The sequence below is a fragment of the Dendropsophus ebraccatus genome, chromosome 8 (genome assembly GCF_027789765.1).
Source record: "Dendropsophus ebraccatus isolate aDenEbr1 chromosome 8, aDenEbr1.pat, whole genome shotgun sequence".
NCBI lineage: Eukaryota > Metazoa > Chordata > Amphibia > Anura > Hylidae > Dendropsophus > Dendropsophus ebraccatus.
Window position 1 is genome coordinate 91,803,644 of NC_091461.1, and position 26,178 is coordinate 91,829,821.

The 26,178-nt window shown below is 43.2% G+C and overlaps 2 protein-coding genes across 2 annotated transcripts in view; one reads left to right on the forward strand and one right to left on the reverse strand.

Annotated features, from left to right (window-relative positions):
* Positions 1 to 17,803, reverse strand: part of LOC138800068 (uncharacterized) — a 46,921-nt gene extending 29,118 nt beyond the window's left edge. The window contains exons 1-9 of the mRNA XM_069981875.1: positions 17,779 to 17,803; positions 10,067 to 10,146; positions 9,806 to 9,967; positions 8,135 to 8,258; positions 7,995 to 8,038; positions 5,474 to 5,612; positions 1,405 to 2,283; positions 741 to 807; positions 627 to 688 (exon numbers count right to left, since the gene is read on the reverse strand). Coding sequence (XP_069837976.1) covers positions 627 to 688; positions 741 to 807; positions 1,405 to 2,283; positions 5,474 to 5,612; positions 7,995 to 8,038; positions 8,135 to 8,258; positions 9,806 to 9,967; positions 10,067 to 10,144 — 1,555 coding nt within the window. The 5' untranslated portion in view covers positions 10,145 to 10,146; positions 17,779 to 17,803. The remainder of the gene's footprint in view (positions 1 to 626; positions 689 to 740; positions 808 to 1,404; positions 2,284 to 5,473; positions 5,613 to 7,994; positions 8,039 to 8,134; positions 8,259 to 9,805; positions 9,968 to 10,066; positions 10,147 to 17,778) is intronic.
* A 20-nt stretch (positions 17,804 to 17,823) lies between these two features.
* Positions 17,824 to 26,178, forward strand: part of LOC138800070 (zinc finger protein 585A-like) — a 30,682-nt gene continuing 22,327 nt past the window's right edge. Inside the window, exons 1-7 of the mRNA XM_069981877.1 lie at positions 17,824 to 17,890; positions 21,199 to 21,306; positions 22,120 to 22,281; positions 23,031 to 23,154; positions 23,240 to 23,337; positions 24,913 to 25,030; positions 25,102 to 25,164. Coding sequence (XP_069837978.1) covers positions 21,229 to 21,306; positions 22,120 to 22,281; positions 23,031 to 23,154; positions 23,240 to 23,337; positions 24,913 to 25,030; positions 25,102 to 25,164 — 643 coding nt within the window. The 5' untranslated portion in view covers positions 17,824 to 17,890; positions 21,199 to 21,228. The remainder of the gene's footprint in view (positions 17,891 to 21,198; positions 21,307 to 22,119; positions 22,282 to 23,030; positions 23,155 to 23,239; positions 23,338 to 24,912; positions 25,031 to 25,101; positions 25,165 to 26,178) is intronic.

Consider the following 26,178-nt stretch of genomic DNA (forward strand, 5'->3'; position numbering starts at 1 on the left):
AAACTATACTATATTAACTATATGTAACTAAGATATGGATATTAGAGGTTTAAATGTCTGCTGTTCGTGTGAGCACTACAGTCTCTTCAAAGTTTACTGCTGCTTGCCTTGACAGCTATGCTCGGAGCTGCCATACTGTCTGGGTGAACACTGCCGTTATTTTTATTGCTGCTACTTAAAGTATAGTGATTGCAGGACGAGCAACTTTAAACATTGAAAAGGGCACCTTAGCCTCAGGTGAGTGCCACAACCTTTTCATCCACTTTTTATTGACTAAATTAGAGGCAGTGTACAACAGAGCTTCTTAACCTGAACCAGGAGTTATTATAACTCTTATTTCAATCTTTTGATCCTGCTCTCTAGATTTAGATGTTTTATTCGTATCTATTAAAGTGCCACATTGAAGTCTACTGAAATAAAGCCATCTGTGCGCATAAAGTACAAAAAAAAAAGTTAGTTTTTACAATATGTGCACAGACATATTTTTCCATAGATTATAAAGAGTACCTTCACAGGAGGCGGCCGCCACGACCAGCCAGAAGTTAGGGTATCTATGGAGGCCAAACACACATAGACGGTAATGCATGCAACCCCCATTCTAATCCAACTGGGGTCATGCCCATTACTGTCTCGATGTGTTCCGTCTTCATGGATACCCAAATTTCCAACCAGTATCTTCAAAGGTAGACTTTAATGTAGCACATCATTAGTAAAGAAAAAAATTCTGTTTGTCACATTACCAGCCAGTGGCCTTATAACTGGACGGGTCTGATCTGAGTTTTGTTAAGAATGGAGAAAATGGCAGATCTGTTGGGATATAACAGGGAGACATAAAACTTCCAAAGGATGAAGGCTGGAATTCTTTATTTATACAGTTGTGGGAGATGTCAAAGGGAAGGAGGCATGCAGAGACTGAAGGATATAATAAGCCTTGCCACATAATAAGAATATAAATACATGATGAGAAAAGTTAGATTTTCCTTTGTTGTATAAAATTCACAACAAACGTAGGGGCCGATGCATGACTGTTTGCGTTAGAATTCTGGTTAATACTGAATTTTTGCCCATTGCGTCAAAATTTGTGCTAGATTTATAAAGGCTTTGCACTACTTTTGAGCAGGTTGCGTGGTTTCTTATTAGCTACTTTGTTAGTGACATTTATCATGTGCAATTTTTCCGGATTTCGAGACTCCACTCCTACCCTTCTAGTCTTTTCAGCCAAGCTGTTTTAGCACGAATTTTTTTTTTTTTTTTTACAGACAACTGTAAAAATTCTGTGAAGCCCATAAAAAAAAAGTACCACCTGCTCAAAAAAATGGGCAGATGATGCATCTGCCCCTTAGCGTTTATCGGTCCAAACACTTATAATCATCCCCACAATCTGAACTTACATATCACTTCAGCAATGGGAAGATTCTGATGTTAAACAAGGGCTGATTTCTGAGTAAAACATTTCCCACCATCTTGACATGAAGATAGGCTTCTGCTCAGAGTGAGTTTTTTGGTGTTCACAAAGATTTGATTTTCTGTTGAAACATTTCCCACAATCTGGACATGAGAATGGCTTCTCCCCTGTGTGAATTCTTAGATGTCTATCCAGGTCAGATTTATGATTGAAACTTTTTCCACATTCTAGGCATGGATATGGCTTCTCCCCTGTGTGAATTCTTAGATGTCTGTCAAGATCTGATTTCTGACTAAAGCATTTACCGCATTCTGGGCACGAAAATGGTTTTAATCCTGTATGAACTCTTTGATGTCTCAGAAGATTTGATTTCATGGCAAAACAACTTCCACATTCTGGGCATGAAAAGGGCTTCTCTCCTGTGTGACATCTTTGATGTTCAACAAGAGTTGCTTTTACGCTAAAACTCTTTCCACATTCTGAACATAAAAATGGCTTCACCCCTGTGTGAGTTCTCAGATGTTTAACAAAATCAGTTTTCTTGCCAAAACATTTCCAGCATTCTGAACATGAAAACGGTTTGTCATTTCTGTGAATCCGCTTGTGTGTGGATAAACTTATTTTAGTCAGAAAATGTTCCCCGCATTTAGAGCATGTAAATATTTTACCTCCTCTGTGACCAGTGGCTTGTGGATCATTCTGTGATTGATCATATGCAAATCCCCTTAGATCACTGGGGTCAGTAGATAAATCTCTGCTGTAAAGCGCTGAATGAAAATAAGTGGAAATGGATTGTTCTCCATCAGTATTATTATATTCGGCTGTATAATTGAGAGGCAGAAGAAGTTGTCCCTCTGAGTTTCTGGTGCAGTCATCTACTGGAAATAAAAAGACAATCATATTTAAAAAATTTTGTGGTGAACTAATAGATACTGCATACAAAAAAAGCACTTTATTAGCATTTCCTGTAATAAGTGTATATTGGTGATTTGTATAACTTTTGGAGGGGCAATACAATACTTAAAAGAAGTCTGGTGAAAAATTTTATTAAAATTTCATCCCAAAATGTCTAGTTTTTGGAGATGGCTGTATTCATGTTTTCTCGGACTCACCATCCAACTTTTTCAGCCACTGGTATTCAAATGCTGAATGATTGGACTAGTTACAGCTGTCAAGATTTTAAAAAAAAATGTAGAAAAAGTGAAAAGCTCTGCAAATGTAAAGGAAACAGAAATCCTATTCTGATGCAAAGGGTTTGTTTGTTTTAGCAAAAGGTAAAACAGCTTTTAGGCTAGGGCTAAACCTAGACTTTTCCCTGCACTTACTAATGCATCAAGGCTTCACTTCCTGGATAAAATGGTGATGTCACAACCCGACTCCCAGAGCTCTGCGGCTGTGGCTGCTTAAGAGGATGATGGCAGGGGGACACTGAGGTACACAGGGCACTGGAGGGACACTGAGCATCCCTCTGCCATCATCCTCTCCAGCAGCCACAGCCCGCACAGCTCTGGGAGTCGGGTTGTGACTATGTAGTGTCCCAGAACAGAGTGTTTGTTTGTTACTTTATCTCTGCGCCTTTATTGTAGCCAGTTCTTTTCTGGAAAGCTATGGTCCACTGCAAACTGTGTGTATTGTGTCACCTCTCTCAGTATTCAGGTCTGTTATTCAATTCATTTCTTGTATGCATATTCAGTTATCAGTGCCTAATGGTATTATGTCGCCCCCCCAGTGTTCAAGTATGGTACTTCTCATGTATATTTGGTCCTATATGTCCTAATGGTGTGATGATGCAATGGCTGGATGTCACGTGACTGCCCCTGCTTCCATGGTAACCCCAATGGCCATAGCTTTGGCTGGGGAATGCCATGTGACTTCCTTGGTCTTGTCTTCCACCTTCAGGGGGACAGGTTGTGTGTGATCTCTCTCCCCTGTCAGGAAAGAGATACGTGTGCTCTGCTGCTCCAGCTTCACAAGAAGTGTTCCTGGCTGTGTTCTATTCTCAAGTCCTCAAGATTCTCATCCTAAAAACAAGATCTGGGTGCCGTTCTTCAGTCATTCCTCTCATCATCTTCTCTAATCATCAACAGCAAGTTCAGTTCCATTCCGCCCAGCATTTCAACTTCAGTCTCACTACTACTCCCATCATTCAGTACGCTACCATCACAGCCTATTGCAGCATCACCCATTGCTATGCCTTATCCAAGTCTGCCTTATACCCGACTGTTGCTACTAGTTACCACCGTTATAATAAATACACAACTACCGTTGTTTCTGAACCTTGGCATTGGTGTAATTATTGGTGCCCTGACTAAGGACAACGAAGAATTGCTCGGGCTCCGCATGGTCAGGTTCCTGCTGGTCAGCTGCACCCCCTCGTGCCATAAGCGTGATCTAACATCTGTCAGGCAGCTGCCCGGGATCCTACCCGGTACTACCATCTACCACTACTCTCAGCTGAGTGCTCAGCGCAACATCACCATTTTATCCAGGAAGTGAAGCCTTGATGTAGTAGTAAGTGCAGGGAAAAAAGCACTTTATAAGCATTTCCTGTAATAAATGTATATTGGTGATTGGTATAACTTTTGAGGGTAATACAATACTTTATTAAAAATTTTCGCCGGGCTTCTCTTTTAAACATTCCAGGAGACAATGTCCCAAAAGGGTTAAAGCGCCAATGCATACTGAAGTTCTATCTGTGAAGTGCCCTTCTCCCATTGGTTACTGCCTGTACAGGGATATTCCTAGGTTTCTGTGTTTGGGTAAAGATGTTCTACAGTTCTGTGTAATGCACTTTTTACCTGGCTTGTTTAAGGTCATTGTCTGATCATCCACTGCCTGCTGTTCCTATCTGCCTGTCCTCACCTTGGCCTGTCTAATTTATTGACTGAACTCTGCCTGCAAGGAGTATGCTAATTCACCATTGCTGCTAATAGAGACTAGTACTCCCAGGGCAGGGACCAGAGGGTTACCTTCATCAAAGTCCAGATCCCTTTAATGGGTGAAAACAAAGGGGTTACTTAGACTTCACTAGCTCTACACCAAACTGTTGAAACCCATGCATCAACCACACAAGCCTCACACACTTCATCTAACAAGTAGTCTTTGTCAGGACCTACACCAAATAGGTCCACATCCTTTTACTCTAGGTGTGGTGCTAAAAAAATTTTATTAAAAAATTTGTTCCTCTCAAGGGCATAAACTTTTCAGGAGAGAGAGAAGCTGCACAAGTCAAGGTAAAGCTGAGATTTCAGATGGAGTCCAGACAACTTCTGACTTGTAATGGCTGAATTTACCATAATTTATGCTAACTGCAAGCTGGCATAGATCTCAGAGATGTGGATCATCTGAATTTATCAAAAGTTATACTCACAAATAAGATGCTGGTGTTAGTAAATAATTTCTCCCTATTTGTGTATATTTGAAATGATGAGCTAGTAAGGGTAGCTTCACACGTACTGCATTAGCAGCGGATTTCACGCTGCAAGTCTGCAGCGAACTCCGCTGCGAGTCCTGGTACAGTGAACTTCAATGGGGTTACATACCCGGTATGTTACCCGGCCCCTTTAACCCCCAGTCGCCCGCAGCCCCGGCCTGAAGCGTGCATTACCTGCTCGCCGCCACGTCTGCGTGTGAGGCTCCTGCTCAGCCAATCAGTGACTGCGGTGGGGCCATGTACTAATCGGCTGAGCGGGACCGACAGGAGCCTCAATGCAATGAAAATTCTGCTGCGGGTATGTAACCCTATTGAAGTTCACTGTACCAGGATTCGCAGCAGATTTTGCTGCAAACTCGCATCGTGAAATCTGCTGCTAATCCGGTACTTGTGAAGCTACCCTAAAGTGTAGATAATTTGTACAAGTTAGTTTTAATTTTTTTAACACTTCCATCACTGATCTGCCAGTTCAGTCAGGCACAGACCAAGTGACTTCTCTGTACTCCCCCTTCCATGCTCTACAATCTTTGATAAAGTAAGCTGAACTATAGTATAAGAGTTTGTAAGTTACTGTTCTGAAAGGAGAAGCAGCTTCTATAGACAACGTCACAACATATATAGTAGTTATCACTCACCTGCGCCGGTATCTCTAGGAATTTCTTCCTCCTTACACTGCTGTTCATCTTCCACATAATCATCCATATACATACTCTTCCACATCATCTCTTTCTCTTCTGTTATAACTTCCTCTTTAATATCTGTCAGCTCTTCAACCTAATTCCACACATATGGAACAAATAGCATACAAATAAGACAGCCGAAGACGCTTAGCCAAATATTTTATAAAATCCAAAATTATAACCATTAAGGATACTTTTGTATGTGACAAACAATGCTGCCTTTGTACCATGTGGTGGAACTCCGCACACATTTAAAAGGCATTTTTTACCTTATGCTATCGATAGGTAACAGGTTAGAAGTACTGTCTGGCCAAAAACTAAAGCAATTTGCAGCAAGACCAAACATACTTTTACATGTTAAGGCCCCCTTCACACGTCCGGAAAACCACCCGGATTTCCTATCAGGAAACCCGGACGAATTGACTTTCATTGGACACGGACACCCTTCCGGAAAATAGGACCGGATTTTTTTAGAACCGGTCCTACTTTCGTCCGGAAATCCGGCCCGGACGCCCCCATAGGAGTCTATGGGAGCGCCTGGGCCCCGGACGCTTTCCTGATGCACATCAGGAAAGCGTCCGGAGTTCCACTCACCCGGACCACCTTCCGCCTCTGCCCCGGCCTCCTGCTGCCTCTTCGTCCGCTGCCTTGTCTGCAGGTACCCCCCGCGGCCGCTCGCGGCACCCCCGCAACCCTCCCCACCCCCGCGGCCACTTGCGCCAACCAAGCACCCCCCATCCCCCCCCCGGCGGCCAGGAGACCAGGACAGGTGAGATTAGAACTCCCATCATGCCCTGCTGACGGGCCATGATGGGAGTTGTACTTCTGCAGCCTGTGGCCATCCAGGTTGCAGAAGTACAACTCCCACCATGTCCTGCTGACAAGTCATGATGGGAGTTGTACTTCTGCAGCCTGTGGCCATCCAGGTTGCAGAAGTACAACTCCCATCATGTCCTGCAACCTGGGTGACCACAGACTGCAGAAGTACAACTTCCATCATGACCTGTCAGCCAAGCATGATGGGAGTTGTAATTCTGCAAGCTGTGACCATCCAGTTTGCAGAAATACGTGTCCTATTTTTCTTCTCATCAGGAAATCCTAAAGGTTTTTCCTGATGGTTTCCTGAAGGTAAAAACGGATTACTGTCAGGAAATCCTGATACTTTCCTGATGACATTTAAAGGACAACTCCCACAAAAATTTTTTTTTGCTCATTTAACACACATTACAAAGTTATATAACTTTGTAATGTGGTTAAATACCCGGCCTGGCCCCCTTCCCCCACTTTCGGACCCCCGACCCCCCACCCCGGAAGTTAAGGAATGTATACATTACCTATTACGATCGTCACGGTCCTCTTCTCCGGGGCGGCATCTGGTGACGACGACGTCAGAGCCGAGGGGCGGTCCGGGTCTTCTTCCTCCTCGACGTCTTCATGCAAAGTGAATGGGGATGAAAAGGCTGCTGGTGCACATGCGCACCAGCAGCCTTTTCATTGGCTGGAGCGCATCACATGGCTTCCAGCTTGCTCAGCCCTGATTGGCTGAGCTTGCTGGAAGCCATGTGATGCGCTCCAGCCAATGAAAAGGCTGCCGGTGCGCAAGCGCACTGGCAGCCTTTTCCATCCCCTGGACCCGGAAGTTGGAGACATCGCTGGATGGCGGGCGAATCGAGTGGCGATCGTCACCGGAGGGATGGTGAGTATGGTGTCTGTGTGTGTCTGTGTTTTTTTTTTTTTTGGGGTCCCGCGGGAGTTGTCCTTTAAGGCCTCCTGATCAGGATTTCCTGACAGTAAAAACTGACACGGACGTGTGAATGGGGCCTAAACAGATGTTTTTTTTCAGTAAATACCAGAGAACTCTCACTATTAGAGATGAGCTAAGCTCGAGCAAGCTCAAGTCCGACCTTTTACATCTGATTAGCATTGGATGCAGACCTAGGGAGTCTGGGAAAACAGATACAGCCTATAGCCGTATCCATGTTCTCCAGGCAGACCTCGTTCACACGTCAGTATTTTTCATGAGTATTTGCTGATCAGCAAAATTCTGATTTCTTTACAACCCATTAATTTCTATATTGTTATTCATACATCCTGTAAATTTGCAGATTAATAATCCACAATGCAAAAAAATAGGACATGTTGTAATGCGGTCCAAAATTTTTTTTAGAACTACACCTTTAATTTGTGGATCAGCAAAATACAGAGCACAATATGGATGCACTACAGATTTTTTTTTTTTTTTTTTTGCGGATTGCAGATAAAAATTTGCGGATCACAAATTTCATCCTTGAAAAAAATACTGAGCTGTGAATGTGGCCTTAGGGCTGCATCCTACCGGTATTCAAATGTAGAAGGATGAGATTTGAACATGCTTGAGCTGTGCTCATCTCTACTCACTAAGATTTCAAAAATTGACCACATACTGAGATTAAACATAATCGTATAAAGCGTTTAGCGAAGGATCAGCACTGTTTACCTGACAACACTCATTCTCTGGTATGTTCTTCATACTGTCTCCATCTGTAAAAGACATACATATCAACTAAATACAATATTTATATGTGGTAAACAATTGCTGAGTATCTCTTGATAATCTTCATAACCAGCATCTCTTACCCAGTGATATAATTGACTGGTGATTCTCCATCATTACATTATTGTACAGATCCTTGTGTCCTTCCAAATACTCCCACTCCTCCATGGAGAAATAGACAGTGATGTCCTCACATCTTATAGGAACCTGGTAAGTAAAAAGACAGATTTAAAGGCAAAGAGAAAAGTAATGCATTCTTGACAGAACTGTTACTTTTATCCAAATACTGTGAGACTAACAATTCATTCCATACTTGTTATTATCTATTCAGTCTCATTCCCCCAGTTTTGAGCTGCTGCTTTCTGCTGAAGACACAATAAAAAACTGTGTGAGCTTTTCTCTCCATCTCCCCCTCTTCCCCCCTCCCTTTTAAGACAGCTGATGTAAACACGTCCCTATCTGCAACTTTGTAGCAATTTTGTAATGCTGTGAGGAATAATCCCAGTAAATTCATCAGCAACTTGACAACAAATTAACACTCCAGGCGTTACAAACAAGCTACGAAGTTGCAGATAAAGTCAGACTTGTTTATATCAGCCAGCTCCAAAGAGGGGGGGGGGGGGGGGAGGAGGTAGAGACAGAAAAAAAACTCTCAGTTTTTGTGTCTTCAGCAGAAACCAGCAGCTCAGAATTGGGGGAAGAGGACTGAAGAGATAATGGAGGGAAGGAATTCTTAATATCACCATGGACAGCAACATATGAAAAGTTATGTTTGAGTGGACTACCCTTTAAATAGTACGGTCAACGTAAAAAAAAATATTCAGAATTTTTTCAAATAAGCAAGTTAAAAAATAAACCTAAAGCCCTAAAATACTTTTAAGTGCAACTACTATTGATCAAGATCTATTGCGGCTAGTGTGGTATACTGTACACCCCAAAGTCCACAGACAGCATCAAATAAAGTTCTTCCACTAAATGTGGCAAGACTTTTGTAGGACTTTTACTTATGGTGTAATTTGCATTATTGTGAAAGTACCACAATCATCCGTAGGACTCCAAAAAGTTGCGGACCATGCACTATAGAGCTGGACACGGATATGTGCAGGAAGCCTTAAGCCCCGTGCACACAGAGCAAGAGCGGCGGAATTGTCCGCCGTGGAATGCCGCCAGCCTCTGTGTCATAATGACACTCTATGGGAGGCTCACAAGGCTCCTCTCTCCACGCTAAAGAATGAACATGTTCATTCTTCAGCGCCAAGAGATGCAGCGCGCAAGCCTCCCATAGAGTGTCATTATGACACGAAGGCTGGCGGCATTCCACGGCGGACAATTCCGCCGCTCTTGCTCTGTGTGCACGGGGCCTTAAATGTACTTCCTTGTATCTGTATATGCTTGTAACATTGGCATAAGATTCACACCGAAACTTGTAGCCCAGCATCAGGCCCAAGAAAGCCTCTATTGTTGGCTTTACTGTCACTGCACAAAATGACGGTCCTCATCCATACAACCCCTTGGGCCAGTTTCACATGAATGTAATACAGACCCTAGGCTCACAACCCACCAAGGACTACATTTGCAAGGAGTTTGTATGTTCTCCCCAGTTTTCTCCCATACTGCAAAACATAGGCCAGTTTAGAATGTGAGCTCCAATAGGGACGGGGACCAAAATTAGTAATGAGAAGCTATGTAAAGTGATGCAGTTAGCACTATATATAGAGGAATTATTGTGTGCACCCTGTCCCAGCAGCGCTCACCTCTCCAGTAAGCAGATGAATTATCTTGTTGGACAGTTCCAGAATCTTCTGTTCCTTGTTGCTCTCATTTATCAGCGAGTGAGATAAAGACTCCACCATGGGAATCTTGGACATGCTCCATCCTTCATCCTCATCGGAGGTTTTCTTTCTTAGTGTATATTTCTGTGCATAGAGAAAGCCATTGATTTACCTTTATGTATCCTCGTCACAAAGTGGGTCAAATGCCCATTTATCAAGTGTATTATTCCCACAATTCCTCACCTCTCCGGTCAGCAGGTAGATCATCTCCAGAGTGATGTTTAATATTCTCTCAGACATCTGTGTTTTGTCCTGGTCCATGCCTAGGTGGTCAGGATAGAAAAGAATTTTTTTTTTTTTTTTGTTAATTAAAGCCATCTGTGATCATCATGTGCTCAGTTATCTGTGGATGGTTTACAGGAACAATGCCAACAGCAACATGATAGAGATTTAAAGGTGTATCCCCATATCATCTAGTATAGGAAATCTATTAGGACTCGTCAAGTTAATATTTTTACAAATACATTTATTTAGCAAATGTGTCTCCTCCTATTTAGCAAATTTGTCTCCTTCTTCTTCACTCTTTTCTTCCCATTGATCACCTCTGTTCTAAAATCAGTGGTCTGGCTGGTATATAAAGCTATAGTAAACATATTTCTATACATTATACAGTATATACACACACTCACTCTATTTATAATTAAAATAATATAGCTAAATAAATATATACACCAGCGAAATCAGGAAGATATCACTCATTTGTTGGCTGATCAGTCTTTCAAGGAAAAAAAAAATGTATTAAATGATGCATGGCCAACAGCTGAATAAAGAAGTTATCCAGAGTTAGCGATAAACATGGCCACTTTCCTCCAGATAACACAGGGCTCTTGTCTCCAATTTGGGTGTAGATCTTGCAATTTGGTTCTATTGAAGTGAATAGAGCTTAAAGGGAACCTAACATCCCCCGTGCCGGGGTGACAGGTTCCCGACCCCCCGCTGGAGCACCCTATACTCACCTGATCCCGCCGGGTCCCACTTCTGGAGGTGGTCGGGTGACTGAGATATGAGCGCCCGAAGCCCGGCACGCTCCTCAGATGAGTCCAACACTCATAGAGAATGACGGAGCGTCGGACTTGCCTGTCATTCTCTATGAGCGTTGGACTCATCTGAGGAGCACGCGCGGGATCATCTGAGGGACCTGGCGGGATCAGGCGAGTATAGTGTGCTCCAGCGGGGGGTCGGGAGCCTGTCACGCCGGCACGGGGGGTAACAGGTCCTCTTTAATTGCAAAGTACACCTTAACTGGAGACAAGAGCGGTGCTGTCTATGGAAGAATATGGCCATGTTTTGCTGAAGCTGCATAACCCCTTAAAAGCGAGGGCTGCGCGAACATTGATAGGGATGTACGGGCAACCCTTGCTGCACGATTATGGAGCAGTGTAAAAGGGACAGTAAGTGAATGCCAATGTAGCAGATTGTTGCTTGCTGGCAGCACAGGCTGGACCATCTATAGGGGTACTCCAGAGAAAATATTTTTTTCCCAAATCAACCGGTTTCAAAACGTTAAATAGATTTGTAATTTACTTCTATTTAAAAATCTCAAGTCTTCCCAAACTTTTTAGATGCTGTACACTCACCGGCCACTTTATTAGGTACACCTGTCCAACTGCACGTTACCACTTAATTTCTAATCAGCCAATCACATGGCAGCAACTCAGTGCATTTAGGCATGTAGACATGGTCAAGACAGTCTCCTGCAGTTCAAACCGAGCATCAGTATGGGGAAGAAAGGTGACTTGAGTGCCTTTGAACGTGGCATGGTTGTTGGTGCCAGAAGGGCTGGTCTGAGTATTTCAGAAACTGCTGATCTACTGGGATTTTCACGCACAACCATCTCTAGGGTTTACAGAGAAAAAAAGAAAAAACATCCAGTGAGCGGCAGTTCTGTGGGCGGAAATGCCTTGTTGATGCCAGAGGTCAGAGGAGAATGGGCAGACCGATTCGAGCTGATAGAAAGGCAACAGTGACTCAAATAGCCAACCGTTACAACCAATGTAGGCAAAAGAGCATCGCTGAACGCACAGTACGTCGAACTTTGAGGCAGATGGGCTACAGCAGCAGAAGACCACACCGGGTGCCAGTCCTTTCAGCTAAGAACAGGAAACTGAGGCTACAATTTGCACAAGCTCATCAAAATTAGACAGTAGAAGATTGGAAAAACGTTGCCTGGTCTGATGAGTCTCTATTTCTGCTGCGACATTCGGATGGTAGGGTCAGAATTTGGCGTCAACAACATGAAAGCATGGATCCATCCTGCCTTGTATCAACGGTTCAGGCTGGTGGTGGTGGTGTCATGGTGTGGGGAATATTTTCTTGGCACTCTTTGGGCCCCTTGATACCAATTGAGCATCGTTGCAACGCCACAGCCTACCTGAGTATTGTTGCTGACCATGTCCATCCCTTTATGACCACAATGTACCCAACATCTGATGGCTACTTTCAGCATGATAATGCGCCATGTCATAAAGCTAGAATCATCTCAGACTGGTTTCTTGAACATGACAATGAGTTCACTGTACTCAAATGGCCTCCACAGTCACCAGATCTCAATCCAATAGAGCATCTTTGGGATGTAGTGGAACGGGAGATTTGCATCATAGATGTGCAGCCGACAAATCTGCGGCAACTGTGTGATGCCATCATGTCAATATGGACCAAAATCTCTGAGGAATGCTTCCAGCACCTTGTTGAGTCTATGCCACGAAGAATTGAGGCAGTTCTGAAGGCAAAAGTAACCAACCCGTTACTAGCATGGTGTACCTAATAAAGTGGCCGGTGAGTGTATGTCCTGCAGGAAATGTTCTCTTTTCAGTCTGACACAGTGCTCTCTGCTGCCACCTCTGTCTGAGACAGGAACTGTCCAGAGAAGGAGAGGTTTTCTATAGGGGTTTGCTGCTGCTATGGACAGTTCCTGTCCGGGACAGAGGTGGCAGCAGAGAGCACAGTGTCAGACTGAAAAGAAGCTGGTAAGTATGGGAAGAATTGAGATGTTTAATGAGAAGTACATTACAAATCTATATAACTTTCTGAAACCAGTTGATTTGAAAAAAAAAAAAGGTAACACCTTTAAGACAACTGAGCTGGAAAAAAAAAAAAAAAAAGGATTATATATAGTACAGTTGGGGCCACTGAAAAATAACGGACAGTGTCCGCAGTGGGGTAAGTATAAAGCCCTTGTGCCAATTTTTCATCCACATGGGACTAATGTATTAACCACCAATCACTATTATCCCGATAATGAATGTGATGGTAGCTGCACACCCTCCCAAGATGCATCATGGCTGATAAATCTCCTCCCAATCATCCCAATACTAACAATGAACACAAGTCACACGTACCCAGACCAATAACTTGTCTGCAGATGTTCGTGCAGGACCTGTGATGATGTCACAGACATGTGATCAATGGTAAACACATGTAACGGCCCACATGACCACGACATCATCAAAGCTCTTTAACCCTTAGATACCCGTGAGTTTGTGAATTATAGACCAGAGCAATTTCTGCCAAGGACAGACCTTATGCTAAATATTATTGTCTGTTTTGTGTATACAGGGAATTTCACATGTGCTTTCCTTTATTATATATTAATATAGCTTTGTTCTTTTATCATTACTAAGAGATAGAAAAAACATTCCCATTTTTTTTTTCCCTCATCATTGCAAGATAGACAGACTGGCACAAATGTGATTATTATAAATATAATATGTCATTCTAGCACACATCTTGCATTTGTCCTGGTGACCGAACCTGATGTAGTTTATGATCGGGAAATATTATATAAAACATCAGTGTCGTTCTTGACTACTGTTCTATGGTGTATAACATCTGGAATAGAGATGAGGGAATTTAGAGTAATAATGGAGCAAAGAGCTTCATTATCTCTTAAAGTGTCACTGTCAGTTTTTTTTTTTTTTTTTTTTGCAGAAATCAATAGTACAGGTGATTTTAAGAAACTTTGTAATTGGGTTTATTAGTCGAAAAATGCATTTTTATCATGAAAAAGCAGTTTGGAGCTCTCTCCCACCCAAGGAGGAGCAGAAGTCAATTAAAAGGCAGCAAGCCAATGGAGCGGATTGCAGAAAAATCGTAGCACTTGGCTCAGTTATTGCTGTAAATTTACTCATTTCTAATTTAGAACATGTTTGAGGGTGTTGTACACAGGTAGTGACATTGTTTGTCTGGTACATTGACGCATGCGCAGTGCTTTCTTCTTGCGTTTTCAGGCTGGGCAACATGTGTTGTATATGCACCAGTATGTGTAATTGGATATAATCAGCTGCATGATTATTGATAACTAACTGGTTTGATTTGAAATTTGAATACACTATTGCTTTGATATAGGGCTGGGCAATATACCGCAAACATACTGATGCCATCTCTGGCGTCCCCCCCAGCACCCGTCCAGCGGTTTTGTGACCTGGAGCTGTCACTACCCTGCAGGAAGATGCTGCTGCACCTTCTTCAAAGCCTGGAGGAGGGAAGCGGCTGCCAGTGCCTGCAGATTGTCTTCTACTGCTCTGTGCTCAGCACCCAGTCCATCAGAGCACCTGCACCTGGTCCCCTCAGAGCACCTGCACACGGGTCTTGTCCCATCCTCTCAGAGTGCCTGCATCCGGTCCCGTCCCCTCAGAGCGCCTGCACCCTGTCCAGTCAGAGAGGTTATGTGACCCGGACCTGTCACTACCCCATAGGAAGGAGCTGCTGCACTTGCCCCGGAGCCTGGAGGAGGGAAGCAGCTGCCAGCCCCTGCAGATTCTCTTCTCCTTCTCTATGCCCAGGTGCTGGAGCTGCTGTGTGCCCTCTGTCTGCCAGAGCAGTTAGTGCCCATATAGTAATACATCCCTATGTGCCCCCTGTACAGTCATGGCAAAAATTTGAGAATGACACAAATATTATATTTTCACATGATCTGCTGCCCTCTGGTTTTTATGTGTGTTTGTCAGATGTTTTTATCACATACAGAAATATAATTGCAATCATATTATGAGTAACAAAAGCTTATACTGACAGTTAGAATGAGTTAATGGAGCAAGTCAATATTTGCAGTGTTGACCCTTCTTCTTCACGACCTCTGCAATTCTCCCTGGCTGCTCTCAATCAACTTCTGGACCAAATCCTGACCCATTCTTGCACAATCAATGCTTGCATTTTGTCAGAATTTGTTGGTTTTTGTTTATCCACCTGTCTCTTAATGATTGACCACAAGTTCTCGATGGGATTAAGATCTGGGGAGTTTCCAGGCCATGGACCTAAAATCTCTGTTTTGTTCCCTGAGCCATTTAGTTATCACCTTGGCTTTATGGCAAGGTGCTCCATCATGCTAGAAAAGGCATTGTTAATAGCTAAACTGCTCTTGGACGGTTGGGAGAAGTTCCTCTTTGAAGACATTCTGGTACCATTCTTTATTCATGGCTGTGTTTTTAGGCAAGACTGTGAGAGAGCCGATTCCCTTTGCTGAGAAGCAACCCCACACATTAGTGGTTTCAGGATGCTTTACAGTTGGCATGAGACAAGACTGGTGGTAGCACTCACCTCGTCTTCTCCGAATAAGCTGTTTTCCAGATGTCCCAAATAATCGGAAAGGGGATTCATCAGAGAAAATGACTTTACCCCAGTCCTCAGCAGTCCACTCCCTGTACCTTTTGTCCCTGATGTTTTCTGGAGAGAAGTGGCTTCTTTGCTGCCTTCCTTGAGACCAGGCCTTTCTCCAAGATTCTCCGCCTCACAGTGCGTGCAGATGCACTCACACCTGCCTGCTGCCATTCCTGAACAAGCTCTGCAACGCTAGTAGCCCGATCCCTCAGCTGAAACACTTTTAAGAAACGGTCCTGGCTCTTGCTGGTCTATCTTGGGCGCCCTGGAGCCTTTTTGGCAACAATGGAACCTCTCTCCTTGAAGTTCTTGATGATGCGATAGATTGTTGACTGAGGTGCAATCTTTCCAGCTGCGATACTCTTCACTGTTAGGCCATTTTTGTGCAGTGCAATGATGACTGCACATGTTTCTTTAGAGATAACCATGGATAACAGAAGAGAAACAATGATGCCAAGTACCAACCTCCTTTTAAAGTGTCCAGTGGTGTCATTTTTACTTAATCATGACATTGATCTCCAGCACTGTCCTCATCAACACCCACACCTGTGTTAATGGAGCAATCACTGAAACGATGTTAGCTGGTCCTTTTAAGGCTGGGCTGCAATGATGTTGAAATGTGTTTTGGGGGATAAAGTTCATTTTCTAGGCAAATATTGACTTTGCAAGTAATTGCTGTTAAGCTGATCACTCTTTATAACATTCTGGAGTATATGCAAATTGCCATTTTAAAAACTGAAGCAGTAGACTTTGTAAAAATTAATATTTGTATCACTCAAAACTTTTGGCTATGACTGTATAGCAATACGCTTATCTGCGTATATGCTTGCTTATACACTTGCTGCCACCTCTGTCCGAGACAGGAACTGTCCTGAGCAGGAGAGGTTTTACATGGGGATTGGCTACTGCTCAGGACAGAGATATCAGTAGAGAGCAGAGTGTAAGACTGAAAAGAAAACATTTCCTGCAGGACATACAGCAGCTGATAAATAGTGGAAGGCTTGAGATTTTTTAAATGCAAGAAATTTACAAATCTATATAACTTTCTGGTACTAGTAGATAAAAAAAATATATATATATAATAATAATAAATATATATATTTTTTTTTTGCTTGAGTACACCTTTACGTTCCCAGCACTAAGAATACCGATCAAGTGTGAGCGGCTGGGAAAAGAGCAGACACAGTATGACTACATGCCGCTGCAGATTTGATCCAATACATACTGACTGGGCACAGGGATTAAAAACCCACCGTGTGTGTCTCCAAAAATAAAGCTCCACATTTATTTTGTAGGGTTTTTGGAGTGGGCTTGAAATAGAAGCCCTACCCATAAAATAAGCCCTAGTTACATGACAGAGATGGAGAATGGGCATCCTGTAGCTGAGCTGACAGCTCTGCTGGGTGCACTGGCTCACTGGGTCCTCAGCATCCTCACTGTATTCTGCTGTGTCACAGCGGCAGTGCCATGGTCAGAGGTTCAGTAGCACTGCCGCCTGTCATCTGGAGTGTGACAGGCTCCGCTCACACACTGCGCTGTATGCCAGCCGACTTTGTTTGTAGACTATGGGAATCACCAATAACTCAAATCATTGCATTGAATAGCATAAGCAATCAATTACTTGTAGAAGTCCTTAACAAAAGTGTCCTAGAAGTTACAACACCACATTACCTAATTCAGTCCTAAGTCCAAATCACTGACAGATCCTGATTCCTTATAGACTCCAGATGGGAGACCCCTGAATACAGTCCTCAGGACCCCCATAGGTGCAGCTCTCCCCAAACACCCTTCTGCTTCAATGCAGACCACCCTCACTACAGACCCCTCAATACACAGAATAGGCCTCAGGTCCCCAGACCAGTCACCCTTCCTCTTCAATGCAGACCACCCTCACTACACAGAATAGGCATCATAAAGCCCCTCCCAAATAAAAGAACCATACAGACCTCAGACCCACCTTAATGGAGACACCCAATACAGCCCCCAGACCAGACCCTGGTATACAGCTATTCTCAGCCTCTCTCATCACAGAGCACAGACCCCAGCTGCCCTAATGCAGACCAGACCTGGCTTATAGGCCCCTCGCATCCCCCACCCACCATAGTAAGCACACGCCCAAAGCTTCCAATAAACACAGGGAGCTGCTGGAACCCGCCGCCTGCAGCCGCGCTTATCAGCAAGCCGTACTGCGCGCTCCCAAAGCAACAGTTCGCAAGACGACGCCCCTTGCGCATGCGCTCAAGAAGCATGACAGCGGTCACGTGCACAACGCGAAGACAAACAAAGCGTGTATTCCGTACCGTACAGGACCTTTCGTGACGTCACAGCCATGTATCATTGTTACTGATCACATGACTGTGACGTACACGATCATAGTGAAAGGTCCTTTAGCCTTCAGGAGCTGCCAGCAGGGTATTTGATTTGTATCCATTGTTATTGTGACTTTGGAGAAGTTAGTATAATGCTACATGTGTATGTACTTGGCATGTGTTGTATTGTAACATGCAGGACTGTCTCTACAGAATTGTACTATAGGTGTAGTATTTATAGACTAGTATATAGAGTGTACATATGGCACAGGGTTGTATATTGTCAGGGTGTTATTATTATATAGGTGTATCTATAGATTGTAATATGTTTGCATGTCATTTTATATGATATACATTGTGTAGTTATAACATGTATTATATGAGCTAAAACAACACATTAAGTTTTCCTATCAGCTGCTGTATGTCCTGCAGGAAGTTGTGTATACTCTACAGTCTGACACAGTGCTCTCTGCTGCCACCTCTGTCCCTATTAGGAACTGTCCAGAGCAACAGCAAATCCCCATAGAAAAACCTCTCCTGCTGTGCACAGTTCCTGACATGGACAGAGGAGGCAGCAAAGGGCACCGTGTCAGACTGGAAAGAATACGCCACTTCCTGCAGAACATGCAGCAGCTGATAAGTACTGGAAGGTTTAAGATTTTGGAATAGAAGTAAATTACAAATCTATATAACTTTCTGACACCAGTTGATTTAAAAGAAGAACATATTTTTCACTGGAGTACCCCTATAAAGTGTTAAAGTGACTGTACCACCAGGCCCAGGCTGAAGACCTGGAGGCGGGCCGACCCACCCTTAGTGGGAGGAAACCCTAGCCCCTCTATGATAGGGTTCCATTAATTCTAATGGAGTCACGTCATGGAGGGGCGGGGGTTTCTTCCCACTGGGGGTGGGTCGGCCCGCCTCCAGGTCTTCAGCCTGGGCCTGGTGGTACAGTCACTTTAATGCATTTGCAGTAACTCTGACATCATCAGAGTGGTCAGAAGTTACTGATCACACCTGGTCTTTTAAAAAATATTTTTTTTTAATCTAAAAAAATTAAATTCATGCGTAAAACTAAAGTAAATAAAAAGTCCCATCTACTTAACGGAAACAGTCCAGTGTTATAGAAGAAGTTGATCTTTATTTCCAATTCATAAAATGCTCCAACAGGAAATGTATTTCAGGCTGTATCTTGGCCCTTACTGCCAACCCGCGTTACCTGTTCTTAGAGGATTTTATGCAATATCTTCTATAATTCCGGGCCTTTTACATTGGGTATTCTGGATTCTGGAATCTGCAAAAGTATATATTTTTTATTTGTAAAAATGCTCATGCGGGGGGCTCATTGATAGTTAAGGCGGGCCATAGCAAGCTGCACCCAAAACCATGTACATATTTGAGGACCCCACCAATGCCATGATGTTAGCGATTTAAAGTGTCACTGTCGTGAAATTTTTTTTTGCAGAAATCAATAGTCCAGGCGATTTTAAGAAACTTTGTAATTGGGTTTATTATCAGAAAAATGCATTTTTATCATGAAAAAGCAGTTTGAAGCTCTCCCCCCTGTCTTCATTGTTCTCCTATGGAGAGAGCTAAAGAAAAGACCAAAACAGGACAACAAAGAGTTAATCTACAAATATCTCACCCGTTATCTTCTTGGACAGTCACCAGTGACCTGTCTGAGCTCGGATTACAGCTGTCACCCAGCTCCGTGCCTGTAATCCTCTGTTATCTGCTTTCTGCTGCCGGCTAACTCCCTCCTTCCTCCTCCCCCCTCCCCTCTCCCTAGAACAGACAGGGTACGACTCCTGCAACAAGTCACAATTTTCAGATTTTTCAGAGTGGATGAAAAAGAGGAAGGAGGGGGGGACCTGGGAAAAGGCTTTTTACATGCAGATAATGGCAGATTTGGCTAATAAACCCAATTACAAAGTTTCTTAAAATCGCCTGGACTATTGATTTCTGCAAAAAAAAAAAATACGACAGTGACTCTTTAAAGGAGAAGTCTGTGCAAAACAAAAAATACTCTGCAGACAGGAGTGCAGGACCATAATAAAGCATAAAGCTTACCCGTGCAGGTGCAGTGCTGCGTTACCGCTCCTGGACCTCACCTGCCTCATCTGGCTTCCTCTTTCCCCTACTGAAATGGCACAGCCCAGGTTAAGAAATGCCTGCTCAGCAGTCTGTGACACCACTACACTGCTGAGTGGGTACTTTCCCAGGAAGACAGTAGAAAAAGATGTCCAGCTACTGACAATGAGCAGTAAGAAGCACTGGGATGGGTAAGTATTCTTTATTATGGTCCTGCACTCTCCTGCCCACACTATATTTTTTTGTTCTGCCTGGACTTCTTTAAGACTCATTTGTTTAGGAGAAAACACAGTTGACGTTGTTTGTCAAAAAAAAAAAGTACTACTGCTAAGGCCTCTCCATTGGTCAGCAAAGATTGCCCCCCAAAAAACGGATCCTTATTTTATATAATTTTTTCGATTGACCGCAGCTATGGCTACTGTATGTAGATGCTATTTAGATATAGTGTAGTTACATGTGTCACATACATCAGAAAACTATACATATTGAGGAAGATTTATAAAACATGGTGTAAAGTGAGACTGGCTCAGTTGCCCCTAGCAACCAGATTCCACTTTTCATCCCTCACAGACTCTTTAAAAAATAAAAAGTGGAATCTGATTGGTTGCTAGGGGCAACTGAGCCAGTTTCACTTTACACCATATGTGATAAATCTCCCCCATTATGTTCTGTATGATCGGAAGTAGGCCGGTGTATTTAGACTGCCTGCTTATTTAATTAAAGGGTATTCCTATCCAAATCATTAATACAGTGTTCCACAGTATGCACAAATATGTATGTATTTACAATTGGTGACCCTTCCCAAGCATCCCAGCCCGCTTCCGAGACAGAGGACACGTGATCCAGTGCAGTGGGCTGGGTTATCACTTATAACCGGGAACACTGCCGAGAAGAAGGAAACGGAATCAGTCCTCAGTGGGAGCGGGAGAGTAACACAAGTGGGCTTTGGAAGTGATTGTTTGGAGGGGGCCATAGCGGAATACCCCTTTTAGGTATTGTTTTACATTTTTCAATCATTAAGAAACTCATAGTTTACCCTCATCTAAGCTGGGTTCTTAAGGGTCCATTTACACAGAAAGATTATCTGACAGATTATCTGCCAAAGATTTGAAGCCAAAGCCAGAAACAGACCATAAACAGAGATCAGGTCATAAAGGAAGCCTAAGATTTTTCTCTTTTCAAATCCATTCCTGGCTTTGGCTTCAAATCTTTGGCAGATAATCTGTCAGATAATCTTCCTGTGTAAATAGACCCTTAGCTAAGAGTGTTCACCCTCATCTAAGATGTGTTCATTCTTTTTTTTTTTTTTGACCTTTCTAGGTTGCTGAAACAAAGCATCCTGGTAGAAGTATGGACAAGGACAGAAAACATGTGGCTGAAAGGATATTAAACCTCACCCTTGATATAATCTACCTGCTGACTGGGGAGGTGAGGAGTGTATTTTGCAGGCATGATCCTTGCCACTTACAGGCAAAGGCTCAGCCCTGCTGATATCAGATGCAGTACACACTGCACCCCAGGCTTTCACTGCTGCAGACAGTGGCCGCTCTAATCTGAACACCACACTTCTGTATGTCTCGGTGAGAGTTAGAAGCACATACAGTGTTATCCTCAAAACTCCTCATTCCATCCGCTATTCCATCCTCTCTCACTATTGGTAGGGACTATACCAATCCTAAAAAATGAAAAAAAGAGGAAAAATCAACTTTTATTATTTATATAACACATGGAACAGTCATGTTCTTTTTCAGACCCTAGTATGTCAGTATAGTATATGAACATTGTACCCAATAGGGACCTCCACACTTACTCAGGGGCCCATTTTTGACCGACTTATACATGTGATTTGTCCAGAGGCATAGCTAGGATTCATGCACCTCTTAGCAAAAGAACTATACCCCCCTCCCATTACGTTTTTTTGCTATCAGGTCCCATGAAACCTCTTCCCCCCAATACACATACTCCCCTGGCCAAGCGCAGTCCCCTTGCGTTTTTTCTGTCTCCCACTTGTGCACCAGGGGGCCCCCTTAGTACATGGGCCCTATAGCAGTGGTTTGGTCTGCCTTCATGGTAGCTACGCCACTGGATTGGTCGGAAACACTGCAGCATTTTAGAATGAATCATATATCATTATACAAAGGGAGCCTGTCAGTGACCATGGGCAGCATGAAATAAGAGGTTCCCTGTAAAGGAGGAAAGGAATGTGAAAATTAAATGATTTTTCTCTCTCACCATCCATAGGATTACATAGTAGTGAAGACGATATCTGATGCAGAAGAAGGATGGAGCAGTACCCAGATCCCCATCACAAAGACCTCGCCTCACTATCTGATAAGTGAGAGAATCAACGAGCAAAAGATCCTAGAACTCACCAACAAGATCATAGAGCTGCTGACTGGAGAGGTAAGAACTATATATAGAAACATAATGTTCTTTTTTTTAAAAACAAACATTGTTAGGCCATTTTCACACATGGCAAAACAGCGGCAATTCTGTGACACGTGAGATGTTAAACCCGGTTGATACTGTAGTATGGTCTGGGTGAACATCACTTCAACCTAATTGGAATGCGGGCACATTCGGGTGTGCCCGCACTCCAATTAGCCATAGCACACAATGTAAAGTACGTCTAAGAGTCGTACTTTACATTGTGTGCACAGTGTATTTCATGCAGCTGCTGTTCACTGAATAGTGGCCGCACAAAATAGACATGGCAGTTAATGCGATCGGCCGCTGTGATTAATAAATACATAGTGTGAACCTGGCCTTACACTGACTTGCATCAGTAAGGATGGACACACCATTCTGTTGGCACCAGTGGCCGTGTCAGGAACTGCAGGGCTGCAGAACAATTACACACACACATATATACGTGTGTGTGTAAATATATACACCAATGTATATTATTTTTCTTGGTCTGACATAGTATAACTGTATAAGTTGAGATGGGAATGCCCCTTTAAGACATAACACAATTCAGATAAAAAACACACATGCTTTTTCATTGAGCTTATAAAGCAGTTTTTCCTCACTCGCTGCTGCTGAAGAATTGCCAGTGAATCCTCCCTGTGTGGCACTTTTTCTATTTTAAGTTAATTGGCTGAAGATTGTGATCAAACCTTTTCCCTATCTTTAATCATTGTGTGTAACAGGTTTCCATAAGATGTCAGGACGTTGCCATTTATTTGTCTGTGGAGGAGTGGGAGTATATAAAAGGACACAAGGATCTGTACAAGGATATCACGGTGGAGAACCCGAAGTCGTCCACATCACTTTGTAAGTATAGACTTTTATCGACTGGAGTAGGGCAATTTGGCGATAGAAACAGTGTTTTCAGTCACTGAGTTTGCTTCCTTTACAGATGGATCTAGTGTAAAAAACATCCCAGTCAGATTGTCCAGTCCTCTTCATGCAGACGATAGTCCAGAGGAAAATCACGATGTCCTAGAGGATTATAAGGTAGATGAGAGTTCAAAACAAATGCTGGGCAGGGTGTGGTGGTAATATAATAAAGAAACTATACTTACCTTTCCCGGTGCCTCTGCAGTGCAGCGTCACCAGCTCAGTCTCCAGTTTCTCCTTCCTTCTATTTCCTGTGTCACCACGACCTGGCAGAAACTACGCACTCAGCCAGTCAGTGACTGCACAGGAGTCCTGTTTTAGTCATTGATTGGATGAGTGGGCATTTCTGAGCCAGGTCGTGATGTTGCAGACCTGGAGCTACAGGAGACCAGCAGGGGTCTGTGAGCAGGGACACTGCACTGCAGGGGAACAGGTAAGTATAATTTCTTTATTATGTTCCCACCACCCCCTGCCCACCATGGAATATTACTGTTCACCAGAGTTCTCCTTCAGTATTCATTCCCTAATTTATTTTCAGTCGGCCGGATATGTAGTTTGCTACATGGACATGTTACTGTAATCAGTACACAATGACAGGAGTTCTGTAAATCTGCTGCTACCCACAACACATATAGTCTACTACTACTACTGCTTTCTTTTCTACTGCCCATGAGGGATCTTCTTTACCTTTTAGCAACAGAAATTTGTCTGCTATCAGGAGTCTCCTTTCAGCCTTGGTAATTCATTCTCTCCCCCATTGTATATTTTCCTCCCTATCTACAGTACAGCCCTTTCTGATGCTTTCCTCCCTCTTCACGCCGATCTGCTGTGTACAACCTTCTTCCCCTGTTTCCTGCTCATATCCCTAAAGTGAACTAGAGATCAAAGAGACCCAAGATCTGTGTCGGAATCAGTAGCACAACTAGCCATATGAAAAAGTCATATGGACTTTACAACAGCTTTTATTTAAAAAGTTGCTTAAAAATCAATTGTAACCTGGTTTAAGAGCATTACTTTGGTTTAGAAGCTCCCTGTACTGGGTGGGAGGAGGAGTGGGGAAGGGGCATGGTCTGTATAGCGGGGTCTACAGTACTGTACTCCACCCAGGAAGTCTCCCTCAACCTTCTCCCTCACCTTCCAAATCATAACAGATCCATTTCAGGCTGAGGCTTGCATCGAGGGACTGTGGAGGTAACCTCTTCATAGCTGTAACTCCTCTCTCCCCAGACAGAAAGTACTGCTATACTGTGCCCACATATGCCCTGCTCATTCCTCCCTGCAGTCTCTGTCAGCTCTTGTTTCCCATTATCTCCATTTCTTCTATAATCTGCCTGCACTTATACTCAGCTATACACACTGCTGCTATAATATGCCTGTACTCACACTCAGCTATACACACTGCTGCTATAATGTGCCTGCACTGTAACTTACAATATGACACACCCGGCTTTCTAAATGTTTGTTTCATTTGTTTTATATGTTATTTAGAATTTTAAAAATCATTTTGGGGTGTGGAACCAATTGTCTGCATTTCAGTGATTTCTTATGGGAAAATTTGCTTTGGTTTAAGAGTGGATTTGCATTACAAGCATGGTCCTGGAACAAATTATGCTCGTAATCCAATGCACCACTGTACCTCTTTAATTTCTTAAGCTTATTTGAGTTTTATTTGTTCTTTTTATGGAGAATTAGATTGAAGAACTGGCTGATATTAAATGTGAAGTAATATCCGAAGATGAAGAGATGTATGAGGAAGATGACGATCAATGTAAGGAAGAGGAGGAGGAAATTCCTACATTCATCAGCACAGGTGAGTGATAACCAGTAAATACTGAAAAGGTTCTCATAGTGCCTGTTACACTCTTGCCTTCTTTATTACAGATGGAATAGAGGAAGACATCTACCCAGGGACATACGTAGAGTCTCCTGAGTCCCATAATAAAAGTAAGTGTCCTATTACAGAGCCCAGACGAGCTATCACGTTTTTGTAAAAGGGGCTGTCCGGGATAAATTGATGATTACCGATCCTGCTGGGGCTGCGAGGGACATGACAGTGATACTTACCTGTCCTTCTCCGCCACAGCTGCCGAGTCCCAGACTGCCTGCTCTCTGCTGATGTCACTATTTCCGCAACATCCACTGACTATACAGAGAGATTCTATACTGAACGGCCACTTATGGTGGGATCATTCCCCCAAACCACCATGCCATTTCATAGTAATGCCTGCACCAACATCAACCATTGCTGGCTTTTACTAGCAGCCCACATTCCACTTGTCAATTCTTTGGGCAAATATCATTCTATGGGATGGGGGGAACTTCAAGTAGGCGCCACACGGTGGCATTCACTTGAAGTCTCTGCAAGTAGTCCGTAGTGTGCACCAACTCTAACAGTGAAAGCAGCAACAACTTTAGGTTCAAAATTGCGTCTGTGAGCTGTGACGATTCAAGCTCCCTGTATTCATTGTTCAGTACTTATTGGGTGTTCAGAGTGTAAATGTAATGTAACACTACACTATTCATTTTAGTAGGAACAACAATATATAAATCCAATATAAAGACCATTGTATACAATGCATATTTGTGGTTATAGTGCTTACGTAATTGCCTTCATATGCAACCTATAAGAATGTGTTTCTGACTAGTCTTGAGCACCTTCTTGTGTTACTTTAGTCCTCAAATAAACCAAGAATGGGAGATCTTGACCCATATTCACATTATGCACGTGCAGAACATGAAATGTAACTTTTAAGCGTTAAACCGAGTATGGTCAAGGTGATATCCAGCATATTAGAGAATCATGAGAGATATGTGTTTGATATGTAGTTAGCTCTCAGCTCATTAGAAGCATTGAAATATCTAAAGAAAAGGTTCAAACACCTATAAACAAGACACCGGCCGTTCCATGACACGGTCGGGTCACGAATTGGCCGGTGTCAGAAAAGATCATCCTGGGCA